Here is a 21,877-nt window from a genome sequence, read left to right as displayed (position 1 = left end):
CCCTCTTATTCATTTTGAGTCATCCTTTCTGCTAAATGGATTCAGCGACACTTTTTGGTAATGCCCTTTGTATTTTTTGCATAAGACACTTTGGATATATGCCCATTGTGTTCTTTTTTAAAACAGACTCCTTTAGTGGAAAATACACACACACACACAAATGTTCACAGTTGCCTATTATATTATGACAAGTAGGAAGAGGACACTAGCAAGGTTCTACATAATGAGAGATCATCCATTGTTACACTTTATTTGTCTCCACATTTGGACAGATCGGGAATAAATTTGATTAAATTTCCATTGAGAACCGTCCCCACCCCGCCCCCAGGAACATGTACCAACAGAATTTCAATGAGCACAAAATTAAAACATTCTGCATGTTATAAGAAAATCTGATTTAAAGGATCCTAACAACAAAAAGAAAAGGGAAAAAAGCTATTAAAGTAAACCTCCCGAAGGGAGTCAACTGCTTTTCAGTGCATCCCGCGCTGATGCCGACTCTCCATCCGCGCTGCTCGATATTCATGAACCGCTGTGTCTTCCAGCACTGCTTTCCCTCTCGCTCTGCTTTTCTGGAGCGGCTCTCCCTCCCCCCCCCCCCCCCCCCCCCCCCTTTCCTCTGGCTTCTGCTCTTTCTTACTCCTTCTCTCAGCTGCTTAACTACAGCTCCCACTGGAACTTGCACAATCAAAAACAGCTCTCCTCTCCGGCAGCCTCCACAAGCGCATCACCTGGAGCAGAGCGACTCTCCCAGTGCACACGCCGCAGAGCAGCCAGGTAGCTGGGGGCGCGCAGGGGGTGCCCTTCTCCTGCGGGGCAGCAGCCAGAGCCTCTCCTCGGAATCCGGGGCATCCTGGGGTCCTGTTGCGGTGATGCCTGCCTTTCGGAGCAGTGATGGAAAGAGAAGAGCCGCTGTCGGTGGAAACTGAGAGCGGAGAGAGGTTGCGGCAGCAGCCGGTGCTGCAGAATGTGTGAGTGAAAACCTAAGCCGCGCTGCATTCTCCATCCCGCTCGGTCTTCGTCAGCTAGTCCAGGAGGCAAGTCGGGAACCAGATGCATTGACCAGGTGGGGGCCACCCTGGATCTGTTAACCGTGAACTCCCCACTGTGGAAAATGGTAAACAAAGACATGAATGGATTCCCAGTCAAGAAATGCTCAGCCTTCCAATTTTTTAAGAAACGGGTAAGGACGGGTTTTGTTTGCTTCTTTTGTTTTCTGCTCTTGTCTGAAATGCCTTTGATTGCTTGCCGGAGGTAAGCCCGAGTTTCGGTGGCAAAGCCCCGAATGGAAGTCATGTGTGTCTGGTCGCAGTGGTCCAGCTGGGAAATAGACCTGTCTTGATGCAGATTTGAGGGTGAGGGCACCTAGGCAGAGTTGCTTTGGGAGGAGGGGGTTGGGCTGAGATGTCCTAAGGATGGTTTAGAGCTGGGAATGGGAATTTCCCAACCAAAGCCACAAGATTACAAACAGTTTCAAAGAGAATTAGCCTGGGTACAGTTATTGGCTAGTTAATTTGGTTGGGGACTAATTCCGTGGTGCGCTCTTGCTCTCTCTTATCTTTGAAGGCTTCAACTTTTCCCACACCTTTCATTCACTCAGTCTCAAGTACAGCTTTATCATCTTCCTGCCTCAGAAGCAGCAGCTTCCAGCTTCCCAGATTCATCTGGCCAATAACTTGCTGAGTCTCTATCTATGGTAAAAATAGCAAAGGACTAAAATGACCTTTCAGAGAACTGATGGAGTCCAGCATTTTAAATCCTCTATTTCAGGTTGCCTCAATTTTACTTGGTACACCGCCTTTCATGGGCAGTGTAAATTCAAGTGATAATATGGGGTTATGCTGCTGTATAATTTTATTTCTTAAATTCTTGTTCTTCTGTTCAGGACATTAATGGTACATTGCTTGTAAATGAGCAAAGAAAAGGGAGCAGGTTTTCCTTGTATTTCACAGTAAACTCAGTTCACTGTAATGGTCCCACTGATGGTCTGCGTAAATCTGCAAATTTATACATAAGTGAGAGGTAAGAAATGAATGATTTTTAAGCAACTGATGACTGACATTCTTGTGGAGCGTTTCTTAAGCAACAGCAGCTTCCTCCAGCCCCCAGCTGCGCTGGTCTATTTGATACCCCAGGGCAATTCCATCAAAATGATTCTCTTCATTCATTCTCGGTTCCTTCATTCAGGTCTTTCCTGTGCTGCTCTGGAAACACAGCCCTTCACTTAAACCACCAACAGAACACTGTGAACTACACACTGGGCTGGACTACGTCCTGCACCCAGTGGGCAAGCTGGGAAGGCAGGGCTGGGAACAGCATGTCAGTCCAGGTCAGAGGGCTAACACAGTTTCCCATACACCTGTGACTGAATTCCCATCAGTCGAGCAAGACCTTCCCTAAACTCCATGGGTCAAAACATATTCATTAAAACCAAAGCAAAACCCACGTTGTCCTGGCTTCTGCACCAGAGGCCTCAGCACTTGGCAAGGAGGTCTCCCGCTGGAGAAGACTCAGGTTGAATTGGAGCAAGGCAGTGCCACTTCTCAGAGTCCACCATGTTTCTTCATTTTTCCTGTAGCCAAGATATTTCTTTCCAAGGAAAAAGCACTTTGTAAAAAAAACAATTTCCAACACAGTAAACAAATGTTTTGATAATAAATAAAAAATGCCATAGCTGATAACTCAGTAAACTCTTTACTCTCATTTAATTAATTAATTAAATGTTACTGAGGGGACAGTGACGGTGATTTTTTTCGGTTGGTTGGCTTTTGATTTGTATTTATTTATTTATTTTAATACTTCTCAATCAGATATATTGAATCAACTGAGTAACTGTCAAGTAGATTTTAAGTTTTCTTTTATTTTCTTTGCTATCAAAATGTGCTATAATAACTGTTAATTTACTATCTAGTTTCTTTTTTGCTTAAAAGCAGAATTTAACAGTAGCCTTCAGTTGCTGCCTCTGTAGACCTTGCATTTTGCAAAGAACTAGCCAGGGTACTGATGTCTAACCTGAGTGCTTGCAGAGAGAAAGAACGTGAAACCAAGATATGTAGGAGACCTAAGAAACATGGGTTCTATCCCTCAGTCAGGAAGATCTCCTGGAGGAGATCCTGGCAACCCACTCCAGTATTCTTGCCTGGAGAATCCCATGGACAGAGGAGCCTGGTGGGCTACAGTCCATGGGGTCCCAAAGAGTCAGACACGACTGAAGCGATTTAGCATGCACACACGCATCCAGCCCCGCAGCTTCATCTGCCTTTGAATCTGGGTCTATCATTTTCTGGAGATAGTATCAGAAACCTCCCCTCTTGTTGTCCTTACTCTTCAAGGACAAAACAGCAGAATATGCCTTTGTGTCAAATCATGGAGGGCCCTAAGGGATAAAGTCTGATTCTTGTCCATACATAATCTTTTCTGAAAGTTCATTTCAGTTTGTACCATGACTTTGCTATAGGTTTTGCTTTTTTATTCCTTTCTTTGTTTGGGGTCTTTACACAGCTGATATTTAAGTAAATGTGTAAAACATTAAGATAATACCCAGGTAAATTCCTCTGCCTTTCTTATCCAGAGGTAAATGTTGACATCTATCTTTCCCAGTTCTTCTCTATGCATCTGTATGCACATTTATATACTAGAATGCCTTTGTTCTCAGCTAAGAATAATCCATTTTTCTTATATTCTATTGTTGAAGTTCCACAGATTTTTGCATATTTTATTTTTAACCTACTTAGACAGTCTTACAAAATGAACCTTTGTCCAATGCCCACATTAAACCATGAATAGATCTTGGAAAAAACCCATAGATTTTTTAGGGCTTACTAAAAACACGGAGGTTTGGACCCAAATTTTGAGGGCAGAAAGCTTAACTAGTGCTTCTTATGCCTCTGAGATATTTCACAAGAAGCCTAAGAAGGTCCCCAAAAGGGAAGGCAGAATGATCCACCCTGTGATTCATTTAGAAGAGTAAGTGTAGCACCATTTATTGAGAGCCTGCTATGTTCTAGAAGTTATGGGTCAAGTGCTTTATAGGTATTAGCTCATGAAATCCTCAGAGTCATCCTGTGAAATAAGAAAACATTAAATGTGCAAAGCACAGCTTAAGAGAGATTAAGCAACCAGCCCAATATCACTTAACTAAAAAGTAGCAGAGCCAAAATTTAAATTTTCCTTGACCCAAGGCCCATGTTCTTAATCCAGACTTTCTATTTTTGAATCACACTCCCACCCCCTTTTTTCTTCCATAACAGAATCTTTTTTCTCCCCAAGTAAAATCTTTATGCCATTATGCAATTTATAAAACCTACAAGGGGACTAGTCCTCAGCTGACTCTCGAAGCTTCTTTCCAACCCTCAGTCATGACTGAGGCAGCTCTGGGGAACCCAGCCTCAAGGAACACAATCTAAAGAAAGGCAGTCCTGGTGCTAGTTCCCCCAAATCCTTTGGATTTATGCTTGCCACCGCCATGTCTTAAAAGCTCAACTAAATCAGCTTAATTTCATTTAGTTGAGAATAGCTAAGCTAAACTCAGTAAGAATTCTACTTCCATTCTGTATGTGTTAATGATAAGTTAACATTAGATGCCTGCGGATTATTCTTTATTCTTAGAATCTCTGAAAAATTCCTTTAAGATAAATGGGAAAATGTCCTTATCAGTTTTATTGTCAAAATCTAAGAGCTTTAAAAGGTATAGGGTTTGCTAAAGATAATCCATTTTCATGGATTTAAAGATTTGTTCATGGTTCAGATTCTTGCATGGACTGTAGCCTGCCAGGCTCCTCTGTCTATAGAATTCTTCAGGTAAGAATATTGGAGTGGGTAGCCATTCCCTTCTTTAGGGAATCTTCCCAACCCAGAGATTGAACCTGGGTCTCCTGCATTGCAGGCAGATACTTCACCATCTGCACCACCAGGAAAGCCTGCGTTATGACTCAGAAAACACCAAAAATGAGATTATGTTCAACTTGATAACCCATTTTGGAAATTCCTTAGGTATGTAAATCAGTTCATTTCAGTCGCTCAGTCATGTCTGACTTCGACCCCACAGACTTCAGCAAGCCAGGATTCCTTATCCTTCACCAACTCCCAGAACTTGCTCAAACTCATGTCCATCAAGTCAGTAATGCCATCCAACCATCTCATCCTCTGTCATCCCCTTCTCCTCCTGCCTTCAATCCTTCCCAGCATCAAGGTATTTTTAAGACTTCTAAAGACAGAATCACATTATCTTTCATAACATTTCAGAGGATAACTAGGCAGGATGGAATTTTGGATTTGGAATATGCACCTTAGAAACTCTTACATTAACCTATTTTAAAGATGTAGAAACAGTGCTTGGCAGGTGAATCACTTACTCAACTAAAATGGGGCTAAGCCAGTCCTCACAGGTAGGATTTTCACTGCCAGATCAAGTGTCTTTATTATTATTATTATTATGCTCTCAAACTGGTTCAGTTCTTCAGGCCTCATTCATTCATTCTTTAAGAAATACAGTAGGGACAAAACCCAGTTCATCTTCCTAGTAATAACTGCCTTGTGACCACCAATTTTGACAAGACACTTCTTGTTGAACTTGTTTTGACTCAGTATATCATGATTTTGTGCATTTGAACAATCAATCTTTTGCACTGTTCTTTACTAATGACAATGTTTTATAATGACTATCGCCTATGCTTACCCTGGTGGCTCAGCGGTAAAGAATTCAAGTTCAGTGCCGAAGATGCAGGAGATCAGAATTTGATCCCTGGGTCAGGAAGATCCTCTGGAGTAGGAAATGGTAACCCACTTGAGTATTGTTTGAAAAATCTCATGGAAAGAGGAGCCTGGTGGGTTACAGTTCATGGGGTCACAGAGTCAGACACGACTGAGAGACTGACCACCACCATATTTACACAGCCCTAATATTTTTGATCACTGCTCTAAGAGGCTGAAGTATGTTATGCATTTAATTTCTCAAACATGAAAAGTCTATGGGAGATACTATTGTTATCCTAATATGGTAGATGAAGAAGTGTCGTGGGCCGAGGTAGAGGGAGTAATCCTGCATCATCCAGCTAGTTTGTGGGAGGGTCAGGAAGTGGATCAAAGCATATGGCTGCAAAGTCTCTGTCCTTCACCACTGCACATCCTATCTGTGATGCTAAACAATCCAGTGTGGTCAAAAAGAAACTTGAAGAGGTCTGATGGCCCTAGCTGCCTCCTTTCTCTAAAACTGATGGGGAATAAAGCAAAGGGTTTCAGGCTAGTTATGATGTTTCTTCTAGCGGAGCAGAGAAATGAGATCAACCTCCTCTGAAGTGGTTATTCTACACCACCGTTTCTAAAACTTCATCCCTTTATATTTTACTTCCCTTGACTGTTCTATTTGTTGCTGTTCAGTTGCTAAGTCGTGTCTGACTCTTTTTGACTCCATGGACTGCAGCACGCCAGGCTTCTGTGTCCTTCAACTCCTGAAAGCAGCTGAACTGGAATGATAATAAAAGTCCTTTTCTTATGGGAAGCTCTTTACGTCTTCTCAGGGGGCTAGCATTTACTGAATGTTTCCTAAGGGTCCAGCCTCGCTAGTGTAACACTTTACTGGTATAATCGTCACAATCACTCCATTATGCCCATTTCACAGCCAAAGAAGCTGAGTCAGAAGAGTAAGCAGTCCAAAGTCATGGTGCTGGAAGGAGGTATAGCCACAATCCAAATTCAGGCAGTCAGCTTTAGCACCACCAGTATTCCCATTCGAGCCACTGCAGTAAATGACAGTGAGGCAATCACCTCCGTAGGGATGTAAATTCCATCCAGAGAGCACTATGTGGGGTGGAGGGAAGTGGGGAGATCACGGTGGTCACAGCTGTGGTGAATGACGTCTCCCACTGGACTCCTGGAATGACTTCCCATTGGAAGACAGCAGGAATCAGAAGTCTGTCTTGGATTTATCCAAAATGTATTTAATCATACTTCCTGAAGCCCTGGTGGCTCAGAGGGTAAAGCGTCTGTCTGCAATGCGGGAGACCTGGGTTTGATCCCTGGGTCGGGAAGATCCCCTGGAGAAGGAAAAGGCAACCCACTCCAGTTACTCTTGCCTGGAAAATCCCATGAATGGAGAAGCCTGGTAGGCTACAGTCCATAGGGTCGCAAAGAGTCGGACATGACTGAGTGACTTCCCTTTCGCTTTCCTGAAGCCACAGTGGAGATGTCAGTGGCTTCTGCTGTACTGTCTTCAGAAGTAGCTAAAGTCTGAGCCATTTGAGTCACACTAGTGTGCACTCGAGGGCATAGAATGCAACAGCAGTCACCCTGCGCTGTAACCGCAGGACCCACCTGGAGCTCCCATAGGGCAGGAAGGTCCTTAAGGATAGAGAACCAGTTACCTTGTTCTCTATATCCCCTCCTGTGTGTGCGTGTTAGCTGCTCAGTCATGTCTGACTCCTCATGACCCAATGGACTATAGCCTGCCAGGCTCCTCTGTCCATGGACTTCTCCAGGCAAGAATAATGGAGTGGGTAGCCATTCCCTTCTACAGGGGATCTTCCCAACCCAGGAATCAAACCTGGGTCTCCTGTACTGCAGGCAGATTCTTTGCCATCTGAGCCAGTTCTATATTCCTTACTAGTCAAACCATATTTGTTAAGTGAACATATGAATCAAATAAATCAATGAATCCTTGTATTAAGTGATGCCTAAGTGGTTGCCTTGTCCTCCTGTTTCTGTCTTGAGATAGATGAATGGCTTAGGAAGGTAATGCATTTTAGTTCTGTGGTTATATGTAGATAATATAAGTGAGGACTTTGAAAAATAACTTAAATCCAACTTGAAGACATGTTGTCACTACACTTAGCAGCTGGCAGGGAACCTTGAACTCAGCTCATTTAATGATCAGTGCCCACACCACAACTTCTTTTCTGTAATGATTTTCTTGTCAGGACAAACAAGACAGACACAGTCATGATCCATGATCCACTACTCTCTTTTGATTTTATATTAATATAGATCACTGAGTTCAACACTGTACATTGTAGACTGTATATTCTCTTACCTAGAATCCTTAAAGCACCTTCCCAATTATTATGGTTTTTCCTCATTTTTCAATGTGATCTTCGGAGCCCCTTAGTGTGAAGAGAACTTTGAAGAGGTTTTTTTCTGCTTTGCACAGTGAGTCTTAGGGGGGATGGACTGGAGCAGGGACTGGTTAGGTTAGGTTGTGCTGGGGGATGATTCTTCAGTAGCACAGTACACAGGTAAGGAGTAGCAGATATTTGTCACTTTGGCAGTTCTCAAGAAAGCCCAGGATAGTTAGGCTCTCATTCTGCCACAATGCTTCGAAAATATTGTGAAAGTAAAGTGAGTTCCTTAAAAGTTCCACTTTTTGGAGAACAAGTACACATAAACTGTTGTAAGAGACATTCTGAATGCACCCATATCTTATGATCTATAAATGCTTAACAAGATAAAGTAAATCTAAAACAGAGCATGGCGAGTCATGGAAACACATGCCCTCATTTGGAGATTTCTGATTATAGAAGTGTAAGGGAAAGAACTGATAGGAACTGAATGGATAGAAAAGCTTAATCAGTAATTTAAGTGAAGCTAAAGATAGTTTTTTGTTAAAGGAAATATCATGATGTTATCTTTTTTAAAGTGTGATATATTTTTATGCACACTAGTTAATCCAAACAATTAAGCAATACTTTTTTTCCACCCCCACCCCCACCCCCCCAGCCATGCCTCAAAGCTTGTGAGATCTTAGTTACCTGACCAGGGATTGAACCCCAGGCCACAGCAGTGAAAATGCTGAGTCTTAACCGTTGGACCACCAGGGAATTCCTGAAGTCAATGTTGTTAACACTGGCAGATAAGGAGAAGCCTCCTGACTTACATGGGATGCTGTTTCCTACATGCTAACTAGAACCTTGGTTCCTAGCTTGGAGCACAGAATCTCCACCAATGATGGGGTAAGGATGTTTATCCCTTGCATGGAGTTGAAGAAGACTAAGTTCACAGGGCATACAGTTTCTCAAAGGGCTTTAACTGGAGCAGTGGCCACTACTTCTCTGGAGAGTCCCATTCTTCAGAAGTCCAATCCTTCCTAGCAGAAAAGCAGGCTGCCCAGGTCCTTAGATTCAATGCATCTGCCAGAGCTGGGAACAAGAGAGTCATCTGCCAGCCACCTCCCCAGATCCTTGGTCAAGGGCAGGTGGCCCCAGCCATTGGCCAGCTTCCTCTGGCAGCCTACACAGTGAGCTAGCAAATTTTGAAAGCTTCTGTGTAGGAGGAGGAGGAGAAGGAAGCACGAGGAGGGCGATGGAGAGAGCAGCCAGCCAGGCGGGTTAGGTGTTGCCTTGGCTTCCTTCTGCAGCGGCTCCGGCATTTGCGGACAGGATTACTATTAGTGTTTGTTTTCTCTCACACCTATTTCTTTGCAGCATTCTGAAATGATTTCATAAGTATTTACAACAAAGAGAAATGAAAATCAAGGCTGTAACTAGGACGGCAGGAGAATCTTCCCCTTGGTGATGCAAGATGGCAAAATATTACTCTAATTGCTTTCCAGAGCCTGCTGTGACATTTTTCTGGGAAGAGTCCGCTGAGCTATTTTTATAGCATGGGGGTCACCTTGGTCTCTTTTGTCCTCCTAAGTCAGGGCAGTCACCCAAAATGCCTTTGTTTGGGGGATGACTAGTCATAAGTTTCTTTCCTTTTTCTCTTCCTCTAGCCCTCCTCTTCTTTTCTCTTTTTCCTTTTCTCCCTCCACCCCTCTCCATCTCTCTCCTGTCTCTGAAAGATAGGATCACATCAAGGCCAACGAGAGGAAAGCTTGACAGAAAATACCCTTAGACTCGTGTTCCACAGGAAACAGGGAACCTGTGTTCTTCTCACGCAGTGGCTTCAGGAATATCTTGCCACCTCCGGGCCTGGTAGAGTGAAATCAGCCAGTATCAAAGATCCTGACAGCTCCAAGATATTAGTTTATAGAAACGGCAAGGTAAAAGGGGCCCCCAAATAGTTAAAACATTTTAAGACTCAAATTTTTGTGGAACCAAAAATCAAATCGTTTGATACGTAAAAATATGTATTTTCAACGTTTCCTAGTTACAAATATCTTTTCTATAGATTGCTCTTTCTGAAAATTGAATATCCTTTGAAACCTAAATCTTTCTAGACCAGTACTAATTTGGGTTATTTGTTGGGGGGGGGGTCGGGGAGTGTAAGAAAAAAAACTGAGTATGTAGCTTCTGGAGTATTTAAAAAGATTCAAGTAAAGCTAAGTAACAAACCAGTGGAGAGGTAGTATGAAAGTAAAGACATTAAAAATGAGCTCTCTTTATAGTCTCTTATAGCTTCTCTGAAACCTAGAATATAAACTCCCTGAGCCCAGAGATTTTTTCTGTTTTATTCAGAGCTTTGCCTGAATGTCTGGTACATAATAGTATAATATGTAGTAAGCACATGTCAGTAGTGTGTGTTTAATGGATCAATAAAAACAAAAGGGCTGGGGGAGGGCAGATGAAATGTAATTATAATAACAATACTCCGTTAAACAGAGAGGGCACTGATAATGAGAAAGAATTTAAAGAAAATCTTAGTGTCCATTTTTCACTGCTTTAAATAGTGCTGACATGGCAACCCATAAAAGTGAAGAAGAACTAGAACCCAAGGCATTAATGAATTAAAATACTCTAACACAGGTAGTGAAACAATGTTGTTGTTTGGTCAGGCTTGGTAGAAACTAGATTTGAGCACAGAACCTGAAACTGGATTCTATTTTGATGATTGGGTTAGTATTTTTATGCTGTGAGATGTAAATGATTTTTTAAAATATCCTTGTAATAACAAAAAAGGCTGAATGAATATACTGAAAGTGAAAGTGAAGTTGCTCAGTCGTGTCCGACTCTTTGCGACCCCATGGACTGTAGCCTACCAGGTTCCACCATCCATGGGACTTTCCAGGCAAGAATACTGGAGTGGGTTGCCATTTCCTTCTCCAGGAGATCTTCCCAATCCAGGGATTGAACCCGGGTCTCCCGCATTGTAGGCAGATGCTTTACCGTCTGAGCCACCAGGGAAGTATTAGTGTTTTACTGAAGAATATGTTTAACAGAATTGTAAGGCTTAAGGAGTTAAGAGATATCAAAGATATTAGTCAGTTCATTTAGTCGCTCAGTCGTGTCTGACTTTGCAACCCCATGGACCGCCACATACCAGGCTTCCCTGTCCATTACCAATTCCCAGAGCTTGCTCAAACTCATGTTCATCAAGTCGGTGATGCCACCCAACTCTGTCGTCCCCTTCTTCTCCTGCCTTCAATTTTTCCCAGCATCAGGGTCTTTTCCAGTGAGTCAGTTCTTCACATCAGGAGGCCAAAGAATTGAAGTTTCAGCTTCAGCATCAGTCCTTCCAGTGAATATTCAGGACTGCTTTCCTTTAGGATTGACTGGTTGGATCTCCTTGTAGTCCAAGGCACTCTCAAGAGTCTTTTCAACACCACAATTCAAAAGCATCAATTCTTCGGTACTCAGCTTTCTTTATAGTCCAACTCTCACCGCCATACACGACTACTGGAAAAACCATAGCTTTGACTAGACGGACCTTTGTTGGCAAAGTAATGTCTCTGCTTTTTAATATGCTGTCTAGGTTGGTCATAGCTGTTTTTCCAAGGAGCAAGTGTCTTTTAATCTCATGGCTGCAGTCACCATCTGCAGTGAATTTGGAGCCCAAGAAAATAAAGTTTGTCACTGTTTCCATTGTTTCCCCAACTATTTGCCATGAAGTCATGGGACTGGATGCCATGATCTTAGTTTGCCATGATTAAAGACATCTATGGCACTTAATTCATGGAGGTAGATTATAGAATTTCTAATTCATCTCTGGGTGAGAAATAAAAAAAGCTTCTAGAAACTATCTTTGATTTTCATTGAAATAGAATTTATATCCATTTCTTAGTGCTACCATAACAAACTACCACAAACTGAGTGGCTTAAGCAATCAATTTGTATTGCCTCACAGTTCCGGAAGCTAAAAATTTCAGAGGAAGGGGTCAGCAAAGTTGGTTCCTCCTGAGGGCTGCAAGGAAAGGGTCTGTTCCAGGCCTCTCTTCTGTGCTTGTGGATAACCATCTTCTCCCTATATCTTTCCTCTGTATTTACCTGTCCAAATTTTCCCTTCTTGGAAGGACACTGTGTGTGTGCTCAGTCACTCAGTTATGTCTGACTCTTTGCACCTCATGGACTGTAGCCTGCCAGGCTCCTCTGTCCATGAAATTTTCAAGGTAGGAACACTGGAGCGAGTTGCCATTTCCTTCCCCAGGGGATGCATCTCCTGCGTTGGCAAGTAGACTCTTTGCCCTATCGCCACCTGGGAAGCCCTTTATAAGGACATTAGTAAGTTGGATTAGGGCCCACCTTATTTTAACTTGGTTACCTTTGTAAAGACTCTATCTCCAAATAAGTTCACATTCTGAAGTTCTAAGGTTAGAATTTCAATATAATAATTTGGGAGCTGGACATAGTTCAACCCATGACCAAAGTTTTTCTTTATCACTGAAGTTTCAGTTATATGTGAAATGGAGAACATCCCAACAGGATGGGCTCTAAGGTATTTTTTTTTACTTTGTCAAAATCATTTGTAAATTCTAGGAAACAAAATATTGCAGGAAATCTATCACACTGGAGAGTATCAGGTTATACACAGGGGTCTGGTACATGAGAATATGTTTTTTAAAATATAGGGATGTGTTAGAAGTAAGTAGTAATTTAGAGAAAAAAAAAGCTGCTAAATGTTATTTATGTAATAAAGCTTTAGGAGCTTGATGGCTGATAAGATGTTTAATACAGCATCAAAGAGCTTACAACTAAACAATAATGATCTCTAAATGAATTTCTCTGAACAATATCAATATAATTGCTTTCTCTTCCAACCACTTAACCTGAAAGATTAAATGTTACATAGTAAGAACCAGGACTTAGCACTTCCTATATACAGGGCCTTGCTTATCAGCTTTGACAAAGCAGTCATATCTGATTTATTTGTCTATTAGTCAGTTTCTACGTAAAAGGGCCCACACCTTCTCACCTTGCCACTAATAAGATGCGGAAGCCATTGCTAATAATTAGTCTTCTAGGACAAAGGAAACACATTAAATCAGTCATTTGAGAGTAACCCTTGGACCTAATCGCAATTAGATGGAATTTTTAAATCTGATATCTTGACAGCTCTTGCATTATGTATTTTATTCTTTTCCAAAAATCAGAACAATGAAAATTTCTAGCATTGTCTTTCTTTCTAAAGTCATTATCTTTCAAATAACAGATTCAGAATTAGTGTTGAAACTACCCCCATTTTGTTTTTTGTATTATCATCGTCAACAGCCAACATGAACTGAGCACCTCTATATGTGTTAGGCATTATGGTAGGAATGCAGATATAAAAATTATATCTTCCTTTAACAAGTACCTACTATATAGCACAGGGGACTAAACTCAATTATCTTGTAATAATCTATAGGGAAAAGAATCTAAAAAATTATATATAACTGAATCACTTTACTGTACACTTAAAACTAACACAATATTGTAAACCAACTATATACTTCAATTAAAAATAAGAAAAAATGAAATTTTATTTACCTTCAGTCTCCCCATCTTACCCCATCCCCAGGAACTTGGATCACGTCTCTCTGGTATATACTCTTTATAATGCCTTGTACTTTTTATTATGGCACTTGTAAATTTGTAATCACATATTGGTATAGCTATTTAATTAACATCCTTAACATTAATTAATATCCTCCTGGACTATGGCTCAAAGGGTAAAAGCATCTGCTTGCAATGCAGGAGTTCCAGGTTCAATCCCTAGGTTGGGAAGATCCCCTGGCAAAGGAAATGGCAACCCACTCCAGTACTCTTGCCTGGAAAATTCCATAGATGGAGGAACCTCGTAGGTTACAGTCCATGGGGTCACAAAGAGTCGGACATGACTGAGCGACTTTACTTTCACTTTCACTTTCCTGAATTATGATCTCTATGAGGACAAGGACCTTCTCTCTCTTTTGCTTCCAATTATACCCTCAGGGCTTGGCACTGGGAGGGTTATCAATAAATCCTTGGGACTGGGAGGGTTATCAATAAATCCAATTTATTTATTCAAAAATAAGTTGAAACAAAAAGATAGGATATTATGAAATTCTGATAATGGAAGAGAGGAGTTAATCTTAAAACCCTTATTGAAATGAAAAGTCCCTTATATTTAATTCTGCTTTGTTTTAAATGGAGGCATATGTGAATACTCCATGTCTGAGACATATTTGTATTCTAAATGACATTTCTTTGGAAGCTAGTTTTTTGTGTTTTTTTTTTTTTTTTCCTATCATTTACTGTTCCCTGTGAAGAGATCCACATAATAAATTGCCCTTATAATTTAGCAGTAGGCGAAAGATTCTTCTTTTCTGAAACAAATCACAGTCAGCATGATATAATCCCACAGGTTTGCCTCAGTTGCCAGGAAACTCAAAGCTAAATTTAAAGGTAAATCTCAGTGAAAAAATTAGACAAATCTTCAGAAATGACTTCTCAATTGCTGAAGTTGGTTTTGAGCTTGTGTTTTTATTTTAATTTTGTTGTTTCTCACTGTAACTTGCCTCTAAATCAAGATAGATGGTATATATAATATACAGAAAAAAACAAAAAGGACCTATCAAGGATGAGTTCCAACTATTAAAAAAGTGGATAATGATTACTCAGATGCATCACTATGATAATACACAGCATACACGGAAGAAAATGTAGTTCTAAACTATGAAGTGCTTCTCTGCTGAGTTTTTCTTCTTGACAATGCTGCTTGCTTCAGACCTAATGAAATTAACCACTGGGCCACAGAGCTAATGGGTTTATCATCTTGGCTGTCCTACATAAGCCACTGGGACTCAAAACTGTAGGAATGCTTATTCTCTGTCCCACCAAAACAGAGTATACATTTTTCCCCCCAAAAGTATACTATATTTCTGTTGTCTATTGTTGCATAACAAAATAACCCCCCTCAAAAAAATACCCCAAATTGAATGCTGAAATCATCCCCCACCCCACCCCCCCATTTTTTCCTTCTCTTTTTTTGGCTTATGATCCTATGGATTAGGAATTCAGGTTGACTCATTAGAGTCATTCGTGGCTCCGTTCCATGATGTTGGCTGGGTCCTTTCCTGGGCTGCGTTCAGCTGGAGGCTAGGCTGGGCAGGAAGGTTCAAGAAAACTTCGCTCTCATATCTAGTTCCTCGTTGCTCCTCTGTTGGCTTCTCTCTCTCTTCATGTAGCTTGACTTTCCACACAGCATCATGGGCTTAACATGGTCAAACTCCTTAAAGGGCCAATGGCTTCTGAGAGGATATATTCTAAGAGAAAGGTAGAATCTGCCAATCTCATAAGGCCCAGACGTGGAGGTTCTACAGTGTGACTTTGATTCATTAAGAAAGCCACAGGGCCAGTTCAGATTGGAGACGTGAAAACATAAACTTCACCTCTCAGTGGAAAGAGTGGCAATTTACTTTTACTACTATTGAATAGTTTGATTTGTGCCATTGAGTCATAGTGTAATTTTTCCAAATCGTGTCCAATTGTATTGATTTTATCTCTAAACACTTTTTTTAAATTTATGCATTTGGCAGCATAAAGTCTTAGTTGCAGCATGTGGGATCTTCCATCTTCATTGCACATGCAGGATCTTTAGTTGCAGCATGCAGGATCTAGTTCCCTGTGACCAGGTATTGAACTCAGACCCCCTGCAATGGGAGCATGGAGTCTGAGCCACTAGACCACCAGGGAAGTCCCACTTCTAAACTTCTGAAATCAAAACATTCTGAGTTACACTAAAAAGTAGCTTAGTCTCTCAGTCATGTCTGATTCTGTGACCCCATGGACTATAGCCCACCAGGTTCCTCTGTCCATGGGGATTCCCCAGGCAAGAATCCTGGAGTGGGTTGCCATGCCATTCTCCAGGGGATCTTCCCAACCCAGGGATCAAACCCAGGTCTCCCACATTGCAGGTGGATTCTTTCCATATGAGCCACCAGGGAAGCCCAAAAAGTAGAAGAAAAACCCAAACTTTAATAGGACAAAACTATTAAGGCCTCCTCATAAGGATCAGACAAAACCAGTTAGATTCTTGGCTGCATTCTTACCAGCCTTGTAATATTGGCCAAACGATGGAAGTTCTAAGCCTATTGACTTACCGTAAAATGGGTTTTAATGACAACTCTTACCTCTTAGAACTGTTGTGAGAATTAAATGATACAGTGTGTGTAAAGCATTTGACCTCAATGCCTAGAATATACTAAGTGCTCAAAGCCTGTTAGATATTATCAAGACAGACCTCAAAATTATGACCTACCTTTCTAGCCTACCTTTCTACACTTTCTATTATGGCGTAAGTTGTGATTTCACTTATAAGTCTACTTGTAAGCATGCTGCTCACAGACTACTTTGCTTTTGGATTTTATTGCTTAAAGGTCATTTCTCAAAAGACTTCTGCATGGTCAGTAGGCTCACGCTTTTACTGAGTTATTTAGGTGCTTCCAGAGGCTCAAGAACTAGTGAGCACAATTAATCTATCTTCTATGGATACTTCTCCCTAGAACAACGGCAGTGGTCCAGCTTCATTGCTGAAACGATATTTCATTTGCCCAAGATCTCATTAAATCAAATGACACCAAATTACTCTGCTTCCTTAGCTAAATGTGCACAAAGCACTGAGGAAAGAACAGGTGCCTAACCCCATAGGTCCAATGTGTAATCAGTTATTAATGCCATTCGATCTGAATGTAATGCCAGGTTTTCCTTTCTAATCTCTTGCATTGCCAAGTCAAGACTTGATATGAGTTTGAAATTCTAAATCAGAATGCACATTGAGATGACTCTTAAAATTCTTTTCCAACTCCCCTTCATGAAAATATTTCTTATTAAAGGCCCAGAAACTTGGATTGCAATAAATTTTCATCCCTCTGTTTGAATTCTAAGATCAAGCTCTTTGTTACTTCTCTTGTCATGTGGACATTTATCCATCATCTCAATTTCCTCTTTCTTGGCATGCCGCCCAGTGGACCACTCTTGCATGAAAAGCTCGTGGCCCAGGGCTGACCAGGCTGTCCTCCTACCTCTGGGCTATTTCTTAGTTCCATTTCAGGCTCCTCCTCTCCATTCTATGGGATTCTGGGGGAATATGAGAGTGGTTCAGGTTGCATGGTTGGCTAACTTGCCTGTCTCTCTCTCTCACCATCTCTTTCTCTTTTCTCTCTCCCTCTCATTCTCCATCTTTCTTGCTTTCCCATACACTCTCCTTTCTCTCCCCTTCCTCCCTCTCTTGCAACACACCAATTTATTCATTCCTGTGCTTTAAGTTCAATCCATATGTCTTTCTTAAATTGATCAGTTCTCTAAATGCCTGATTCCTATTCCCAGTTGCCTACTTAATATTCTTGTTCAAATGTCTCACAGATAACTTGAATTAATCATGTCCAAAAATTGAACTCTTGATTTTTCTTCCCATCTCATTTTATTCCTTCTCCAATTTCCCCCAGCTCAGTAGCTGAAATTGCCAAAGACTAATTTGTTACAGCCAGAAACCTAAACATATTCCTCTTTCTTTTCTTCCAACATCAATGCAATAAATTAATTAGTACATACTATTGAGTTTACCTCTAAAATGACTTTTTTTTTAATCCCCTTCTCTTTATTTCCAGGGCTTTGGTGCAAGCCACTCCCATCACCTTATCTTTTGGACTCTTGAATAAAAAGTCTTTTTCACTCTTATCTCTAAATCCACTCCTCCTTGCCTTTCACTTCCTTGACTATCCCATTAAGAAATCTCTGCACTTTAGTCAGGTTATAGTGGAGAGTTTCTTGAGGAAAAAAGGCAATGAAAGAGGACAGAACTTCTCCAGAGTCTTGTAGAGACGTAGCAAACTTGGCCCTAGAAGCTGAGTTCCTTCTTTGTGGCAATAAATTCTTTCAGATATCTACTGTTATACCTTGGTTTTCTCTTGTTTCTTGATGTACTTTTTTTTTTTAATTCAAAGAAGTATTTCATTTTGTGAAGAACTGAGGTATTTGGGCCCTCTTGAGAATAGCTGATGCTAATATGCTTTAGTTTAAATTACATTATTCATCCCCACCTACCACAAGGCAAAAATAAAGTCATAGTTTTGCTAATCACAAGGCTACCAGAGGCTTCAAAACCCTGTCAGAAGGAAATGGCCTAATTCTTTCTCTGAAACTAGAATAAACAGACATATCCAGACACTATTTCCAAACTGGAAATTTTTCCAGATTGGAAATCTTTGTTATTTGTCTTATGAAGCAGAAGCATAAAATAATATTAGGAACCATATTTTTGTATAGGTTTTACTATAATGTCAGCTGACCGCTTTGGGTGGTTTAAGTCCTCCACATTTGGGACACATTCAGCATCCCTAATACCTTATACCCTTTACTCCTTGGCATAACTCATCACCTCTGTTATCTCAGGAAGACACAGACTAGGCCTCCATCTTGTCAGTCTTACCAGTCTTCTATCTAAGAAGTCTTACTGTTGCCCATCCCTCACCCTTACCCACACTCAGCTAAATTCTACACTTTTTTCCTAGTCAGCTATAGTTTCATGAGATCCATAACACTTAACCAGATGTTAGAAACTGCATGGCTTACTTTCTTCAAATACCTCTTCAACTCTTAGTAAATTCTGACTTATAATAATTACCCTTTAGTGATTGATTATATTTACTAGCACAGGTAGCATTTTTATAGCACTTAATTTAGAAAATGTTCAATGATTTCTTTCTCCCTGTGTCTAATAATTCAGCAATGCAGGTAGGTGTCCTTAGCCTTTCTTTACCAACAAGGATTCTGGGCATCAGAAAGATTAAGTAACTTTCCCATGGTCTCGCAGATAAGAAGGTCCACATCAATTGGTGACATTTGAGATTCTCTTTCCATTACATCACATCACTTCTCTAGCAACTGCTGTGGTTTTTCACCAGACATTTTATACTCATCATCTATTATTGCAGGAACTTCAGAAAATGGAAATGGAGTTCTTTATTTTCATGCTAATATTTGTCAGATTCTTTGGTCTGGGATTTTTTTTTTTTTTTTTTTGTCAATTCTATCTTCTAAATAGCTCTGGCTCCCGCTTGCTTTCCTTACTTCCTGAGCGCCTACACTGCCTCTTCCCTAACTCAGGCCTCCTCCATTCTTCCCTGAAGAATTGCTACCACTGTTAAACTGGCTTCCTATAGCTAGTTTTACCCCCACAGAATCCTCCAAACTGCAGTCTGGAAGAACTTTTTAGAACACATGTTGGAGCTTGATGTAAACGCACTTTTAACACTTCAATGTTTCATCATAGCTCTCAAAATAAATTCCTAACTTCTTAGTATTGCATGTAAAGCTTACCAACACCTGGCCCTTGCTTATTTCTCTCACCCCTCCTGTCTTTCTCTTTTTGCTTCTCCTTCCTCATCCACAAATTTCATTCTCTAAGCATGTTGAGTAACTTAATTTTTTCCATCTATATATCTCACCATCAATCCTGGGGCTCATCATCTGGGGTTCACAGAGAGAGTTGTCTCTGATTGGAATCCAGAAACTTGGATGGACAAACTTACCTTTATTTTCACCAAACTAATTCAACTTTAGTATTTCCTCCAATTATGAATGTAACCAATAAATGGCAGTAGTATTATTGAAGTGAAGTGAAGTCGCTCAGTCGTGTCCGACTCTTCGTGACCCCTTGGACTGTAGCCTATCAGGCTCCTCCGTCCATGGGATTTTCCAGGCAAGAGTGCTGGAGTGGGTTGCCATTTCCTTCTCCAGGGGATCTTCCCGACTCAGGAATCGAACCCGGGTCTCCCGCATTGCAGGCAGACGCTTTACCATCTGAGCCACCATTAGGACCTGTAATTTTATCACTAATAGAAATCACAGGTATTTTCATATCACATGGCAACTGTTGAAAGTACTACAATATATTATGTATGATCATCATTACAGAGAAATTTATAGTTGTTATTATCTCTCATCTAAACCTTGGTACCTAATATAGCAAGAAAGAATCACATATAGTGCTGAGTATATAGAACTGAAATATTTAAAAAATTTTGCTACCTGCAGTTTAATATAATCAATTGCCTTTGTAATCCTATGTATTTTACTTTATTCATTAAAAACTTATTCTAGGAAGGGACCCCTAGGTTTCACCAGATTGTCAGAAGGGTTCAAGGCTCAGAAAAGGAAGATTCCCTGTCGTCATGGTTCCCTTTCCTTAGAATGTTCTTTTCAACTTCATACTCTTCACGTGGCCAACTCTCACTCATTTCCTTGGATGTAATTTATACCTCTTTTTTTTTTTCCTTTCAGTTTGGCTATACAGCAGGTACACAAAATCTTAGTTCCCCAGCCAGGGATTGAACCTGTGCCCCCTGCAGTGGAGTGCAGAGACCTAGCTACTAGACCACCAGGGAAGTCCCAAGGGTAGCCCTTGAAGGTCTTTTCCATGATCCTCCAAGATTGGGAGAACTTCCCGTCTGTTTTTTTGGCAGTGAACTTTGCTCAATTATGGACTGATTTTACTATGGTATTGATTATCTTTCAATCAACTGACTAACACACATTCTAGCTCTTTGAGGCCAGCCCAGTGGCTTTATCTCTGTTATATCCACCATGTCCAACACGTAGAGGTGCTCAGTGGTCCTCTGTTCAACTGATTCTCACCCCCTTTTAGCAGTATGCCATCAGTGCCATTCATTGATACAAACATTTATTCTGAATCTCCTAGGTCCCAGGTACTTTCTAGGCACTGGAAATAAAGCAGAGAATAATACAGAAAGAAATTCCTCACCTAGATGCTTACATGCTCACCAAGTGAGCTAGTCAATAAACAAAATTTATGAAGCAAAACATTTCAGTCACAAAAGAACAACTATGTGATTCCTCTGTTACAAGGTACCTAGAGTAGTCAAAGTCATAGAGACCAAGAATAGAATGGTGGTTGCCAGGAGCGAGGAGAGGAAAGAGGGATGCTGCTGCTGCTAAGTCACTTCAGTCGCGTCTGACTCTGTGCGATCCCATAGACGGCAGCCCACCAGGCTCCCCCGTCCCTGGGATTCTCCAGGCAAGAACACTGGAGTGGGTTGCCATTTCCTTCTCCAATGCATGAAAGTGAAAAGTGAAAGTGAAGTTGCTCAGTCATGTCCAACTCTTAGTGACCCCATGGACTGCAGCCTACCAGGCTCCTCCATCCATGGGATTTTCCAGGCAAGAGTACTGGAGTGGGGTGCCATTGCCTTCTCCGAAGAGGGATGAGGAGTTACTCTTTAACAGGTACAGCCTTTCAGTTTAGGAAGACTGGTCTGAAGATGGATGGTGGTGGTCGCACCACAATGTAAATGAACTGCACACTTTGAAATAGTTAATATGGTTAAGGTTAAGTATATTTCATCACAATTTTTCAAAAGTAAAACACACTATATTAGATTGGAAATGTGCTGGAGAAAACTAAAGATGGGAAGTGGGGAGAAGGAAGCTTTGAGAGAAAAGAGGCTAGGAGAGGCCTCAGAGGTACGGATTTCTTGCTGGTTTTTGCTCAGGGTCTGAGCTTCAGGCACAGATCACCTCTTTGGAATAAGATTCAGAAAGACCTGACTCTTCTATATGATCATCAGCAGTGGATACGAAAGTAGAGGGTTTTTTTTAACATGTGTTGCTAAGTTCCCAAGAACTGGTTGGTTGCCTTGCGTTCCCCTAATGCCTTCTGGGAAAAGCATACGTTCTGTGAGTGAAATCTTTAGGAAGAATATTGGCTTCTCTAATTGTTACTTGGACCTACCATTCATCTTTCCCCTCCACTT

The 21,877-nt window shown here is 41.1% G+C and overlaps 1 protein-coding gene across 1 annotated transcript in view; it reads left to right on the top strand.

The window, feature by feature from the left end:
- The first annotated feature begins 685 nt into the window (after nucleotides 1-685).
- SGK1 (serum/glucocorticoid regulated kinase 1) overlaps nucleotides 686-21,877 on the top strand; it is a 110,223-nt gene continuing 89,031 nt past the window's right edge. Inside the window, exon 1 of the mRNA XM_042253494.2 lies at nucleotides 686-1,183. Coding sequence (XP_042109428.1) covers nucleotides 1,115-1,183 — 69 coding nt within the window. The 5' untranslated portion in view covers nucleotides 686-1,114. The remainder of the gene's footprint in view (nucleotides 1,184-21,877) is intronic.

The sequence above is a fragment of the Ovis aries genome, chromosome 8 (assembly GCF_016772045.2).
Source record: "Ovis aries strain OAR_USU_Benz2616 breed Rambouillet chromosome 8, ARS-UI_Ramb_v3.0, whole genome shotgun sequence".
NCBI lineage: Eukaryota > Metazoa > Chordata > Mammalia > Artiodactyla > Bovidae > Ovis > Ovis aries.
The sequence above is the reverse complement of the archived record's forward strand: the minus strand, read 5'-3'. Positions and strand labels throughout refer to the sequence as shown.